At 40.8% G+C, this 15,600-nt stretch overlaps 3 protein-coding genes across 9 annotated transcripts in view; all 3 read right to left on the bottom strand.

Moving 5' to 3' along the window:
- Positions 1 to 1,793: 1,793 nt before the first annotated feature.
- Positions 1,794 to 5,887, bottom strand: LOC138139056 (cationic amino acid transporter 4). The gene is made up of 5 exons (XM_069059218.1): positions 5,442 to 5,887; positions 5,247 to 5,396; positions 5,000 to 5,194; positions 2,329 to 3,714; positions 1,794 to 2,278 (listed from the first exon to the last, which is right to left on the bottom strand). The coding sequence occupies exons 2-5, from the start codon at positions 5,386 to 5,388 to the stop codon at positions 2,070 to 2,072; spliced, it is 1,932 nt and encodes a 643-aa protein (XP_068915319.1). The 5' UTR covers positions 5,389 to 5,396; positions 5,442 to 5,887; the 3' UTR covers positions 1,794 to 2,069.
- A 144-nt stretch (positions 5,888 to 6,031) lies between these two features.
- LOC138139057 (acetyl-coenzyme A transporter 1) lies at positions 6,032 to 8,416 on the bottom strand. Its single transcript, XM_069059219.1, has 4 exons — positions 7,921 to 8,416; positions 7,230 to 7,871; positions 6,644 to 7,177; positions 6,032 to 6,587 (listed from the first exon to the last, which is right to left on the bottom strand). The coding sequence occupies exons 1-4, from the start codon at positions 8,131 to 8,133 to the stop codon at positions 6,417 to 6,419; spliced, it is 1,560 nt and encodes a 519-aa protein (XP_068915320.1). The 5' UTR covers positions 8,134 to 8,416; the 3' UTR covers positions 6,032 to 6,416.
- Positions 8,417 to 8,549: 133 nt separating this feature from the next.
- The window catches only part of LOC138139053 (uncharacterized), a 28,627-nt gene continuing 21,576 nt past the window's right edge, over positions 8,550 to 15,600 (bottom strand). For 4 of the 7 annotated variants that reach the window (XM_069059212.1, XM_069059211.1, XM_069059209.1 and 1 more), the window contains 8 exons: positions 11,196 to 11,293; positions 11,003 to 11,146; positions 10,817 to 10,945; positions 10,524 to 10,772; positions 10,347 to 10,475; positions 9,645 to 9,774; positions 9,386 to 9,598; positions 8,550 to 9,333 (listed from right to left, as the gene is read on the bottom strand). In XM_069059212.1, coding sequence (XP_068915313.1) covers positions 8,701 to 9,333; positions 9,386 to 9,598; positions 9,645 to 9,774; positions 10,347 to 10,475; positions 10,524 to 10,772; positions 10,817 to 10,945; positions 11,003 to 11,146; positions 11,196 to 11,293 — 1,725 coding nt within the window. In that variant the 3' untranslated portion in view covers positions 8,550 to 8,700. The remainder of the gene's footprint in view (positions 9,334 to 9,385; positions 9,599 to 9,644; positions 9,775 to 10,346; positions 10,476 to 10,523; positions 10,773 to 10,816; positions 10,946 to 11,002; positions 11,147 to 11,195; positions 11,294 to 15,600) is intronic. The other 3 variants (XM_069059213.1, XM_069059214.1, XM_069059210.1) reach the window with 3 other exon arrangements.

Consider the following 15,600-nt stretch of genomic DNA (forward strand, 5'->3'; position numbering starts at 1 on the left):
AGTAGGTAGTGAGAATCATAGTGTATGAACAAGGAAATGATATGAAAAGTCCGGAAAAACAAGAAGGTCGACGTTGTGATGAACTTCTTGACAGTGACCTTTTGAAGACCACGTGAAGGCCGATTTACGAAAAACAGTAAGGAAATATTTCGTAGAAGTGTAGGTGTCGCAACAATTTCTTGTCACTTAAATATCATCGGAAAGAGAAGAATGTGGATAAACAGATAAATAAAAGTCTGCTTTTACGAGACAGAAATGTTTCTTTTCTAAAAAAAAAATACCTGTGACAAGAGCAAAATATCAGTGTAATGGCGTGATAAAGATGGCATTGGCCAAAACCAAAAATTTACAAGAAGAAAATGATTAGGTATGACAGTAGACTGTATTTTGACAAGATCCATATTGTTTCATAACGTCCGACAATTAAGTGTTCTAAAATTGAACGACTTAAGAGATACCTATTAAGATCTGTCGTATCCACGATACTCTCCAGATTTATCATCCAATAAAATGCATTCACTTTGTTTTGACATAACGGGAGGCTATGGAAAATTTGCATTTAGTTTGGTCTGTTGAATTAGGTTATGGTTTTCTAAGTTTGAGGTTATAAATAGCGTCAATGTCTAGTGCATTGTTGTCAGTTTTACTAGTTTGCAATAAAAGAATACTTCAGACGGAAATCACAGTGTGTCCAACGTTAAAAAATAAATCATGGCCTCCCATTATGCCAAAACAACGCAAATAGTGCAATTTTTTTCAAACTTCAAAAAGTAACAAAACATTTTGTGGGTTGGTAGAAATGTATTTATGTTAATGGTTCTTGTTTTGGTCAAATACAATTGTTAAAAATCGAAGAAAAAATTTGTTTCATTTATTGAAGAGTATTAAAGAAAGAATTGAAGATTATTTTTAAGGAGACCACCTGCATGGTCAACGCATTAAAACTCTCATTATCCGTTTACTGTTCACAAGAAATCTTTTTTTAGAGAATAAGATTTAATCCAACGACTTATTAACAAACTCTTTTTCCATAAATAAATCATCGCTAATTAGCTACGCTAATACCTATCTCTGTTTGTGTGTCAATTAATTCAGGCCTTAACTAAAACGATCCATTTTTGTTTTAGAAAATATAGAACATGATCACTTTCAGTGTTTTCATTCCACGAGAAATGAGCAAAATAATGTTGGAAATTCAAAACATAATTATTATTAGTGACGACGCGACGACGGCAACGAACTAAAAATTACATATTACATTAACAAACACTTTTTATAGCCGTTGCAATCTATTCGGTGTTTAAAAACATGACAGGTGTATTCAGATGCAAAACAAAATTTTTGACAGCCGGTTTTACTGACAAAAGAAAAACCAATTACAACACTAACTGTTCAAAATTAATAAGACAAAAAAAATAAATTGCTATTACGGTTCTTTGATTAAACAATCAATTTTTTCTCGTTGCTTTCTACGTTCAACGAGGTAATTAAACAGAACAACTAGCGTCAACTTGATAACAAAGGCAATCGCAAGTATTTAACTCGACTAAACGTAACGCTGGACATTACGCATTTTTTTTTATAATGGAACCCGTTGCAGTACTGTGTCTTCAGATACAACTACCTATTTGTATGTATTTGATTTTGAAAGTAGTCGAAGTTTTCAGTTTTCATTACTGGTTTATCGCGCAGAAATTTCCAAGGTCACAGCCCATAAGAGAATCCAGCACCTCTACCAATGAGTCACATTTGACCCCCGACAACGACATTATCAATGAAATAAAAAGTACTCGTAGCTTGACTTTTCTTTAATGTAACATCCATATAATGTATTATTTACACTAAATATCATCCCCTATAATTTTGATTTGATCGCATTTAGAGACAGGAAGGTCCAAGAAAAACAGCAATTTTGCGTTCCCGACGATATGTCAGTTCTTATTAAATTATCAAGCAATCCGCGATTTTCTTCGCCTATGTCAGCCAACCAGTTGACCATTTTTCTTCGACCCCCTCTCATAACATAGACATTTCCATCTTGCAATAATATAATCCCACTTTGTGTTATCCTACTCAGTACTTTCTTCTTCGTCGATAATGGCACTTCGATCCCCACCCGAAGATTTCCTCCGCATGAACGCTCCTTTGTACGTGGTTTTAGTAGTAGCACCCCATTTCTCCTTGACCGCCTCTGAAGACGTCATCAGTATAGAATACGACGAGTTACCTTCGCCCTCTTTACTGTGATGGATGCCATACAAAAAGTACACCAACATCCCTGCAGAAACAGAACTAGAGCGAGCAGTGAAGTTACCTCGCGACTCTCACCTAAAATCATCCAAACGAAGAATCTCAGCCACGTTAGTACATTCAAGTGCACCATTAGCTCGATGTTGCAGAGGATACTCAAAGCTGGAATGAACGGTACCAATGGTACTTTGAACCTGAGTCCTGTTGCGTTCTGGTGGTGCGCCCCCATGACCACCAAGCACCCCACCATGATGAACATGAAGAAGCTGGCCAAGATGACGGTCCACCAGATCCCGTTCTTCAAGTCGTTGGTTGAGACTTGCAGGAGGGTGCACAGCGCCGCGCTGAAGATGGTGAAGACGAGGACAGCAGCAGTGACCACCGAGCCGGGCTCGCAGTGGCCGAAAATGGGGCCTAGCCAGCTGTACTGCACCCGGAGGGTACCTACCAGACACACGATTTCTGAACCTGGGGTTGTCAGTTCGGACGTGGAGGCGGAGATTTCCGAGGCCGGGGTCGAAGCGGGCTTGGCTAGAGGTTCAAATGAGGGTCTGTAGCGCAAGATAATGACGCAAGCGCTGACTATGGTGTAGGCCAGCAAGGTACCAATTGACATAAATTCCACTAGTTTTTCTAAATCGAAGAGTAAAGCAATCAAGGCTGAGAGTAGGCCGGAGATGACCAGATTGGTTAGTGGTAGTTGGGTTTTGCTGTTTACGTTGCCTAAGAAGCCGAAGAGGAGGCCGTCGATTGCCATCGCGTACATACACCGCGGTAGCGAAAACAACGAACCGAAGAGAGTCGTGGTCATGCCGCAGATGGCCCCCAAAGACACCACGTACTTCACCCAGTGCATCCCAACGTGGCTGAAAGCTTCAGGGAGGGCCGCGTTGGGATTGATGTCATAGTAGGGCACCAACAAGGTCAAAGCTGCCGAAACTAGAATATAACCAAGCGTGACAATCCCCATCGACAGTACCGTCGCCATCGGAATGGAAAACGACGGATTCTTCGCCTCTTCGCCTGACGTGGCAATGCTGTCGAAACCGACGAAGGCGTAGAAGCAGGTGGCAGCACCGGCGATCACTCCGCCCATTCCGTAAGGCAAGAAACCTCCTCTCACTGAAGTCCAGTTTTGTTCGTCGGCATAGTAGAACCCGACACAGATGACCAAAACCATAACCGCCAGGTTGACGAGGGTGAGGAGGCTGTTGACCATGGCCGAGCCTTTGACGCCGATTCCCAAGAGTAAGGCGTACACGATGCAGACAGTAAAGGCGAGGAAGTCGGGGTAGCGACTGAGGAGTTGCTCGTGAAGTTCACCGGTTATGGAGATGGTGGTGTTGCTGATCACGCCGCCGAAGAGGGAGTCGACGTAGCCGCTCCAGGCGCGAGCCACAGAGGCCGCGCCGATCATGTGCTCCAAGAGGATGTTCCAGCCGATCACGAAGGCCCAAAACTCGCCTAAATGAAACACAGTGAAGCCAAGAACTGGAATTAGTTAAATGAAAAAATATGGTGACAAAATGGTTCAGAGGGGAAAAGAAAAGAATTCATAAAAACAAGAAATGATCATCAGAGAATAAGGTCCAAGAGCATCTGTCTATAAAGGTTCAAAATAATGAACAAATTGGAAGAACGAGGGAGGAATTTGGTTACCTAATTATGTTGGCAGAAAAAAAAATCCCCAAAATAAGCTTCATCTTTTTGTTTTGGGTTGACCCAAAATCCGGCAAAATTTGATATTAAATTGTTGAGTTTATTTACGTAACCCAAAGTAATTATTATGTAGAGAAAGGTTGTAACTACCATATCGTACCTTTTGAGTGAAATAATAAAATGAGAATAAAAAACACGTTGAATTACGACCAAAACGACGATCAACAGTTTTCTTTCATAACCTCACTTTTTTACGTACCTACTTTTTGAGTAAAAATATGATAAAGAAAGTGGAATCTTTCGTTGTATTATATTAACATAGATCCAAACTTAGATAAGAAATAAGAATAAACTGCGAAAAGAGGAAAGAATTAAAAAAAAGGCAGAAAACGTGCATCCGATTATGAAATCTAATTGTGTCTGTTTGGAAATCCAAATAGAATAATTGTAGAAGATCACGTAATGATTCTGCAAACAAATAATTATAACAATCAAGTGAAAACGAGTTAAAGCAATTACTTTAAAAGTGACGAAGATGTTTTAAATCCATATCCATAGCTGGTTCCATTGTGCGGTGATGACTAATGCAAGGTGAAATTAAAAATTATGCAAATGTGCAATACTTTTTCACGGGTCAAATAAACAGTGACGACCGGACAAAAAGCAGAAGAAAGTGAAAGTGTCAAACAGAAAAAAATGTGAAAAACGAAAGGTATGTACATAATTGCGGTTGAACCCGAAAATGCAAACACGACCGTTTCTTTCGCAGTTTGTCATTTATTCGAAATGTCGTTAAAATAAATCAGCCTTAACAACACTCCCTTGCTGAAATGTATACTGCCTGGCGCCACAAAAATCCGCCACACAAAAAAGAATCCGACCGAAGAAGAAAATAGTGACCAGATTAGCTCCGATTAAATTTATCGCCACTAAAGCACGAATTATGACCGTCGTTAAAGTTATTATTGGTTTTAATTAATATCTCCACGAGTTGTGTGCATTTTTCCGAATGACACGATATAAATAAATTAAGCGCTGCTATCTGAAAAGCCGTGTAAAACAAGATTCTAAACGGTTTATTTGCCCATACCTATGCTGATGTAAGTGTAGACGTAGGCAGAGCCGGCCTTAGGCACTCTAGTCCCGAACTCTGCATAGCACAGCGCCGACAGCAGACACGCCAGCCCCGCAAACAGGAACGACAAGATGATCCCGGGACCCGCCAGATCCTTCGCCACCGTCCCTGTCAGTATGTAAATTCCCGCCCCTACCATATGTCCCACTCCTGCAACATCCCGCCTTAGACCCGGAAAAACCCGCACGAATCCCGTAGGTACCTAACAGCGTTATGTCGAAAGTGTTGAGGCACCGGTTCAGCGGGGTTTCCATCACATCCGAAGGCAGCTGCTTGGTCCTGTTCATCTTCGAGCAGATTCCAGACATGACGTGCTTCAGGATCATCTTTCTCGATCCGGGCATCGCTGGCTCTGGAAGCAAACGCTGCAGCGAGGGCCCGAAGGGGCGTTACTTACCTGACAAGGGGGCTCGGGGGCGATTTGTGCGATTTTAGACGCAACACTGAGAACTGGGAAATTTGGGGTTGTCGGGAAAAGTGGCAAGTGCGCACGATTCGGAAAAGATCGATTCGCTGCGACCATCGAGTCTGCAAAAATAGATCGCGTGACAGGGGTGGCAGATTCATCTCAACATCTGACAAATAAAGTGTTTGACATTTAACTTTCTCGACGAAATGTCAAATTCATTTTTCAGCTTTTGCGATGACTTTGTACGATCTTCCTCGTTGTTTTGGTGTTTACGTTAGATTTCCGCATCTTTCGCCGCCTCCTTCCTGCTCGTTCATACCGACGAAGCGTACTTTCAATTTTTTTTTGGTCGGTTGGTAACGAAAAATAATCCCCAGCAGACCGTCGTGGATAATTCCACTAACCCATGATGTACCAACTCCTTAATTTTTTTTTAATATTCCACCCACTTCCTTCAGGGTCATTGTAAATGTCAAGTTTTTATGGTAATGAGTATTTGAACTACAGTACCTGTACCAACATTCCTTCAGTACAGGACCGTACTCGTAAATATACCGGGGATCAAATAAAACGCACAATACTGGAAAATTATTTTTATTTTTGTTGAAAAGATCACACACTAGTGATATTGTCTCGGTCAAAAAGTACAAAATTATAGACTTTGTAATGACAACAGCGCCATCTAATGGTGGGAAGCGCCACACAACTTCCCCACTTTATCACAAACTGCGCTGCTTAACCTAATAAAATGTAAAATATACTCCACAAAATGAATAACAACAGTGCCAACTCTAATTCACTCGTTTTTGTACATAAATAAACAGAAATAAATTACTATAATTTTTTTCTTGAGCTATTTGCAGAATTTTTTTAGTAACTGGAATTACATTACCGAAAAAAATCCAAAAAACGTGCCAAAATAATACAAACAACACTAATAATTGCGCTAAACAGTCCAAATCACTATCTCTTCCTTTTGTTGAGTTTCCACGAATAGTCGTCCAGGCTCTGGACGTAATTAATTTTTTTCCGGCCCCAAAGCAGCCACCCGAAACCGATGGCGACGCAAATCGCCGTTTCGATATAAAAACCATCCAGTGTAGTCACACATTTGCCACCTTTGCTCACGCACAACTACAAATAATAACAAAATAAAATTAATAACCCCCTACCCCACGCGACAGACTCACCTCTTTTTCCACCGAATTCCTGCAAGAATTGTCGAGACTCTCCGTCCCTCCTGAGCACTGTTTCCAAGTTAAGGGGTCGACAAAGTAGAGTGCCAACATTGCAGGCCAGTTCCCCCCCAAATTGGTGACAGTGTTCAAAAGGGTCATGTAGGTACCCCCCACTGAAGTGTCGCTTACTTTGGCAAAGAAAGCCATGATGGAGACAAACATGCAGTAGACGCACACTTGATGGAGTGCATAGCAGAGCACCAGGAATGTTACGTAAAGAAAAGGCAGGCCTTGGGAGGCGTCAGGGACGAGAATCGGGGTGACCCAGACGAGAAACGCGGCGACAAATCCGAACAACAGTCGATATGGAATCGCTTTGAGGAATATATCGAGGGGGCGCGGTCCCGTGGTGTACTTCGCTATGACTAAAGGTAGGGCGAGTTGTACGGGAATGAGAGGTATGGCCATGAGGCCTAAGCGCTCTTTGGGTATTCCAGCTTCGACGAGTTTTAGCGTCATGACGCTGTCAGTTGACGAAAATCCAATCTGCAATCAAAACGTCATCATGTTAATAATTCGACTGTCGTTAAAAACTTACTTTACACGTGAGCAGTATGATAACGAGTGTCTGGACCGGCCGCAGCGCTAAGATGTCCTTGAGCGACTTGTACGCAGTTTGGATGTCTCTGTCGTGCACCACTTCGTGGTCGCCGTCCCGCGGCTCCACCTCCTTTTTCAAAGCGGCGACCAAAGTGGTCCCAACCACGAAGACCCACCCCCAGAAATACAAAAAACCTGGTAGCGTCACGATCCCCGTGTCTTGCGGCACCGTTCTTAGGTACATGTTGCAAAAACTCGCCGACTCCAGGGCCATGAACACGACGTAACTCAGAAAAAACCCGGCGGTTTGTCCCACGCTGTTGCACGTGGACGCGTGTCCCACGTTATTTTTTTTAAGCATGGTGAGGGCCCACCCGTCCACTGCTATGTCCTGCGTGGCCGCCAGGAAATTCAACGAGAAGAACAGCAGCGTGAGGATTTCGATGTTGGGTTCCACTCCTTCGCTGCCAAGCCATTGATCGACGTGGCCGCTCAACAGCAACATGAACGCGCCTATCAAGTACTGCGTCGGGATTAGCCACGTTTTCCGCCGGCCGATTCGCGTCGAGAAAATCGAGTCAACTAAGGGGGCCCACAACAGTTTTAGACTGAAAGGCCAGGTTACAAAGCTGAATTCAGCCTGAAAGGAGCTGGGTGAAAATGGGGTTCTGGGCACAGATGGGACTTACTTGTTGCTTGTAGCTCACTCCACGGTTCTGGAGGATCATAGGAATGGCGGAGCTCAAACCCAGAGGGATTCCTTGAAGGGTGTAGAGACATAAAAGCAGGGCGATGTTTTGTTTGTCGCCTTTTAAATTAGCGGGGCCGCGGATTTGGACGTTTTCGCCATTTTCCATCGCGGAACTCTCCAAATTTTTGTTTCTCACCGTTCGTCTCTCCATTGTCAACGATTTTTATTGAAAATTATTTAAATTGAGGTGCTTGTGAGGTTATGTTAAAGCCACGTCACTTAATTGCCATATGGAAACGCGATAATTCACGCAAGTTGTCGCTTAAATCAGTTTCAACGGCTCAAAATAACATTATGTAACTGTTTTTAACACAATCGAAGGTTTACAAAGCAACGAGAACTCAATAAAATTGATACAATTTTGTTTACATGGACTTTCTCAATTTTAAACTGTCACACTAGTTCCGCCACGAGTACCAACCGACTAGCCAACGTTACAACAACAAAACCACTTATATAAATGTCAAAGGTCAAAAACGTAGGTGAAATGCGTGTTGGCGAATGATTTGTAAGGATTAATTCACATCACTCGTTGGTATTTGGAGTTGAGAAATTAAAAAACAAATGTTAATATAAATAAGATTTATTTGTACACATATTTGTTCCTTCCACTCACACATTTAGAAAAATCTAGTAAAATAATAACAACCACAGCGACATCAAGGAATGTTCGATTAACAGTATTGAACAGTTAAAATATCGGATGCTTTTAACTTATTTAGAAATAACTCTCATCTCGCAATCTTCGCATAAATACGGGTTCGGTGTCTTCATCCTCTTGGAAATACGTCGGCGTTTCCATTTCGACTGTACGGTGGACGGCGCCCTCTTTGCACGTCAACCAGTAAGTATCCATGAGACCCTTCCCCTTAACTTCGACTAGGCCTCTGTGTTCGGTTCTGTAACCGCCGATCAAATCTAGAGCCTTCTTCATGTCCAAACTGATGTGTATCTTGGAAGCTTCCCCGGTGGATTCCATTCTGGAGGCGGTATTGACCGTGTCGCCGAAGAGACAGTATCGGGGCATTTTTGAGCCCACGATTCCGGCCACCACCGGCCCCGTGTGCGCCCCCGAGCGTATCTGCAGCCGCTCGGTTTTCCGATGCGGAATCTTGAACTGCGTAGACCCTGCCAAAAGGTCTAAAGCCATACTGGCGATCTCGCAGACATGTTTATTTCCTAAAAAACAATCTTTAGCTTCGCTGTCTGGTTGATGGTCTTGGTTACCATTCATAACCGGCAACCCCGACGCCACCATGTACGAGTCGCCTATGGTTTCGACTTTGTAAACGTCGTAACATTCGATGCGCGCATCGAACAGTTTATAAATCTTGTTGAGAAACGTCACCACCTAACAAAACGCCAATCAGAAACGTGCAAGTCTTTCCATTGAAATTTGTTACTTCTAAAGGCGTGCTGACTGCCGCGATCTCGGTGAATCCCACGATGTCGCTGAAGTAAATTGTGACAGAGGCGTAGTACTCGGCGGGGACTTGGCGGGTTTGTTTCAGCTGCGTCGCCACGCTGGGTGGCAGCATTTGGAAGAGTAAAGAGTCGCTTTTCTTTTTTTCTCTCTTCAGTTCCTTCGCTTTTTTGGCCAAGTTGGCGGCGTACAACTGGGAAGCAAATGTCAGAGGGGGGACATCTCGGTCACGTGGTTACCTGGATCGTGGCCACTGCGTTGTGGACCAGCCAGATGATAATGGGGGAAACTGCCAGTACCACGATAAGAATCGCCACTCCTACCGCTTCTTTATTGGTCGCGTCGTACAGGGCGTTGCTGACGTAGTCTCTGGAACAGAATGGTGGGGGAGGCGGTAGGTTTGAATTTTTACAGCACCGGCGCTTTCCAAAAAAAGTTTCGGTTCTAATATCAGCATCTCAAAATCATTTTAAAGGTCAGATCTCAAAAGTGGGTCAAATCTGACCCACCCTCTAATTAACGGTTTTAGGTCTACTTTGAATTTTTATAGCGTTATTTAAGTAATTTCCATCCAATAACTGATTTTGAACTATAAAAAACAATTTTATTCTGCAAAAATAATAACCAAAAATGATGGTACTCCAGCATGTCTACCGTAAATAAAATAGGTATAGAAACACTCAGATTTTTGCTTTGTAATTTCTTAATAAAATATATTTGTTGCTTCTGGGTTAGCGGTGACCCGGTTTCGGGTGGACAAAACAATATATATTTTTGTTACTCTATTTTATTAAATTTTTTCTCCATAAAGAGTTTCTTTATTTTAAAAGCTCTTGTGCACGAAAACTCTCATACGTCCTTCGAGCTTACTTACAGAGCTTGCAGATCGTTTTCCGTGATAATGCTTCAAAGGAAACTTTTGTTGAAAGCATTGTAGGTACCTTATTGTGTGACGCAAGTATCGCTGCAATTTCCGCAATTCATCCGTGTATGTTGCTATGGAATCGAAATAGTCCAGAGCTTCCGTGATATTAGGGAGACGCTTTTCATTCTGTGTGATGATGTCGTTCCTGAAACGGTTACGTTAAAGGAGGAGCAGCTGCGATCTCCAAGCTCACTTTAATTTGACTTTGCCGTAATCAACCATGGAATAGGTGAGCTTCCTGTACTCGCTTTTCATTTGCGGGACAAAATTCAGAGACGAATTCAGGAGGTCCTTCGCTATAGCGTCATGTTTTATGTAGCTGGTGTAGTTGGCGCTCTTCAGGACGCCTCTTCCGAAGTAGCTGACGCCGTAGACGCTCGCTATTCCTGTGCTTTCTATACTTTTCAGCAAGTTTTTGAACGCCAACAAGTACCTAGAAAGACTAAACATAGAGAAGATTGGTGAAGGTCCAGTGACTGGTAGTACCTCCAAACGCCGCTGTTATCCGTTTCTTTGATCTGATTGGTTAGGTGGTCCAACATGGCGGCGTTGACGGATGTGTACCACAAAAGGACGTCCGTCATGGTACTCTCTTCTTTCCCCACCACTTTCTGCCTGTCGAAACATGGAAACGTGTTGGGTCTTTTTTACAAAATCGTGTTGTACCAATACCTGAATTCTTCTAGTTTTTTTTGGAAGGTTTCTTTGTCCAAACGCGTCACCGTCCCATCATCTGAGGGCAAGGAGACTTGAGGCCAGCTACTCATGTTTTGCAACGCAGCGTTCGTCAGTTCAAAACGTTTCGTCAAGTTTGACCTGAGGTGGAAATTGCTTGAAATCGTTGTTTTGGGACGTGGGTACTTACCGCAAGGTACTCCCATTTGTGTAAACGTGAAAAGCAACTTCAGAGCGTTCCAGTTGCATTCTAGTTACCACTTTACTCAATTCTTCGGCGATATTTACCTAGAAATTGATTCCATCGATTACTCAATTCGCTTTTGACAGGACAATTAGAAGTAATTTTTTATTTTTCGATTTATGATGTGTTTCAGATGTGATTCTGTTCATTGTTTCAATTGGCTGAATTTCAAACGATATTAATAAGATCGCTATATTTAAATTGTAAATAAATTTTATCGTCTTAGAAAGTGGCAAGTGGAGCACATTCTTGAGATTAAATCCCGCGAGATTTATTTTATTAACAAGTTTGCAAGTTTATGTCAAAAATAAATTTGAAAACTTGAATTTATTTGTTTTGGGAGTATCGATTTAAGAAGATGAAAATGGTATAAGAAATTTCCATTATTTCAATTCCGGAAGTGGGAAGAAAACAACATCAATCATTGTTTTGAGTAGATACTTGAAAGGGTGTCGTAAAACCATAATTTTTATATTTAATGGCTATTGATAAAAATGGCCATAAGCTTGGGTATTAAGTAAAACAGATAAAAAAGTTGCAGTCTGGATAGACTTAAGACACGTTTTCATTATCTCGAACAGAAGAAAAGAAGTTTGTTACTTCTTTAATAAGCGTATGTTAAAGATAAAATTAATCGGAGGTGGAAGCATATTTAAAAATTAATTTCTGGTTGGCTTTTGAAGGAGTTGTTGAAAGAGAAACTGATTTAAAAAGATCATGATTGTAATATATTTTTTGCATATCGTAATGAAAGTAGCACTTTTTTACAGGAAAAATCGTAGTGAAAGTAGTCCTTTTTTGCATCATTTTATTCCATCTGATGATCAGATGATTGTCAAAGCATACCTATTTTTTTTTTTTTTCATAAATCCTTTTAGACCAAATTTCTCATTTTTTTTCGATATGCAAAAAAGTAGTGTGTACAACACGTTGTGAAAGTCCCTTTTTTTCTCTTATTTGCTTGATTAAGTCGGGCTAGGCCCTCGTTAATCCACCTGCAAATGCGTGAAAAAAAGTATGACTTTCAGAACTAGTTGTACAAATAACTATATTTTATGTTCGACTGTGACAAATATAGATGGTTTATGACGTTATTTTGAGGCCATAAACTACCACTTTATCGGACTAGTCCGATAAACAAGACGGTAAGGTAAATTTCTAGTTAATCGCCAACTAGATTTAAATTTTTGGTTGATCGCGTTTGGAATTTGTGCTGTTAGATGTCGCTGTGCAAAAGTACGTAGCGACACGGCTTATTGTTGGTTCATGAGTGTAAATAAAATTGTAAAATGAAAGAACGTGATTTCTTTTGTGCAAATTTTAAAAATAGATAACTTTTAATTTTGTTTACGTTTTATTATTCCAAATAATAAATACTACTATAATAAATAAAGTCGCAAACCTGCTGTCATTCTACATTTACCTCATAGATGTCACTGTTATTTTTTTGTAATTTGAACAAATAATGCAGTCGAACATAAAATATTGTATGCACCTCGTCCATAATGATGCTTTATTGGATTCTTCTATTTATTTATTGCTATTTATTGCTCGCTCGTCCATAAACTCGACTCGTCCAATAAAGCATTACATTATGGACTTGTTACATAAATAGCTATTATCGATTCCTGTTTCTGAAAAGACGTCTTCCAGGGCATAGTATCCAGGGTACAATTTTTTTAATCTAATCGGCACGTTTGTAGAAAAAAAATACGTAAAGGCTCTCTTCCAGAGTGGAGTCTGAAAAGTAAAAGTAAGTGCGCCACTGAAATTAATTCTCGAAAACTTTCCCGCAGATATTGCAGTGGTAATGCTGCCATTAGGTGTCGGTTTGTTTAGCAATTCGTGCTTCTTTTACGACTTGTGACATATTAAAGTCTGGAAGTTGTCTGGAAGGAAATATCTAATATAGATACAGTTTTTACAAAAGCAAACTTTCTTTTCAGCAGCGTTTGTGCAAGATATGTATTTTATAATAACGAAGAAATATGGGACATGTATTTTTTTTGTAAAACAAAATGTGTGACCCTTGTTAATTTGTTTTTTAATGCAAACGTTATTTATTATACACTTTAACATTTTCCGTAAGGATTTTTCCATGTGTGGGTCATTATATGTATAATTTATCTTGTCATTTGTTTCTTTAACTCTTGAATTAGAGACTGCAAGATGATGTATTAAACAGAGAATTTCCTTTTATTTCATTTAGATTTTTAATCAATAACTGACAAGCTGTTCTAGTAGCGTCTTCTCCTGTTTCTTGCTTCATGTTTTTGGCCAGTGACGAGACCTCGACTTCGTCTCGGTTTTCAGTCTCTGGGATTGGCACAAAAAAACTCACTTCTACTCTTTCTGATATAATCCACTATTATTTTCATTATTATGGCATCACCAACCCATGGCAATTTGATCTTGATTCACGGCCTTGACAAAATTTCTTATAATTCCCATTTTTGTATATGCAGAGAAGGTAGCAAAATTTTTTTTAGAATCAGTTAAGAACATTATTTTGGACATTTTCTACTCGACGAAAGAGTGCGTACGAAAAAGTGCGTCCGAAAAAGAGTTACTTTTCGTCCGCATGGGAGTATGTACGTAAAATTACCTTTTTCATTAAGGGTGCCTAAAAATATATTTATTTTTTTACCTCCGTTTTTGACACTAAGGTAATGTTCCTTGTGAGCCAGTTATCAAAAGATAAAGTTTGCAATTAACTCGAGGATACGTACATGAGAATTAACGTTAGCAATAATCTTAATCCTTTTTATAGGTGTACCTTCAAATGGTGATTACTTCTTGTGATAAGATAAGGTATTTTCACCTTGACTAATCCTGTATCATAATTATTCCGGCTCAATAAAAACATCAATAAAAAAGACAGGTTCCAAAGGTTTACAACTTTATTAATTCTTAGTAATGTAGAAAATTTCAAGATTTCGTGGCAAAATTTTGTTATTGGAATTTGAAAAATCTAGACTTAAGTAATACCACGTGACTATAAAAGAAAATTTTACGTTTACTCCCTTATTCTTTGATTCAGCAACTTCACCTTCCAAGAATCGAATTTTGCAATTGGTGTAACAAGAATTTACTTAATAGGTGTTATTTTTTTTTTCGATGAGGCATGGTTTCACCTTTCTCTCAAAATTACAGAACTTCATCAGCATCGGAAACTAAAATTGAAAAAATGAATCGTGTCATTTAGATTTCGATAACGATCCTGTCGTCGTCCTGTCATCGGATCGATGGTTTGACCATATTGTTGGTTGCATAGCAACTCGCTCATTTTTCATGCATGAAAATCGTATGTGTCTCGACATGTGAGACAATTGATAATCCATCTACTCACAAAGCAATCCCATTTTTCGACATGTTCCAATATTACCACCCTTTCAAAAAAAAAAAACTACAACCCACGTCATCCCACACCTCCCTCGTACCCCACGTGGGGGCTTTTCTCGCGATTCTTCTCTCCCCAGCTTAATCAGGCCACGTGTTCTCGCTCATAACATAACAGTTGTCGGAGAAAAGCCCCTAATGAGGTGTAGGTATACATACATCCGGAGCCGTCTCGAAATCAAGAGCCCTGTGATCAAACAAAACACGTGTACCGCCGCCGACTTGATTAAAATTTGCCGGAGCGGGACGTGCGCCATTGTCTCGTCCATTAAAAAATGGAGCGTCGCGACGCCCATCCGGCAGTTATCGCGTCCGTCGGACCACCTAATCGGCCGTGCTGAGTGTGTTTATATGGTCCAATCTTTTCGTAATTGAGGCCGATTCCGGCGTGTTTATGGACGTCGCGACGTGACCGCGACGCCTACGCCGGCTGGATTCCCGCTCGTTTTTTCTCGTTTTAACATTAATTACAATGGTGGTGCACGCAAATATGTCGTCTTGTTTAATCACCTTGATGAATTAAGAGAGGAGGCCGTTCCCTTTAGTGTCAATATGTGCACGAACGACGGTCGCCGTTTGTTTTTTTAGTGTTTGTTTTTTTATTGTTATGGTGTTGGGGACAGTGTAAAACGATCGGATGATTGATACCAACCTAACGGAAGCGAGGAAGCCGGCCGTTCTGTCATAATAATTTGATGGCGGTTGTTAATCAATTCGTTCTAATAAATGGCGAGGGTGCCAATGGGCTTTCATTACATTTCATCGGCGGAGGAAAAAAGCAAACACCACCAATTACCGTCCTAGATCGACCGTCTTTGTCTCTTTCAGCGCCCTCTACGACCCGCTTTAAACCTCCTAACGGCCGTCAGACCAACTAATTCAGATTTAGATCTTAACCCGCTACAACAAAGGACAGATCCTTATTGTTAAACCCGAATGAATTCGAATCAGG

Source organism: Tenebrio molitor, chromosome 9, assembly GCF_963966145.1.
Source record: "Tenebrio molitor chromosome 9, icTenMoli1.1, whole genome shotgun sequence".
Taxonomy (NCBI): domain Eukaryota; kingdom Metazoa; phylum Arthropoda; class Insecta; order Coleoptera; family Tenebrionidae; genus Tenebrio; species Tenebrio molitor.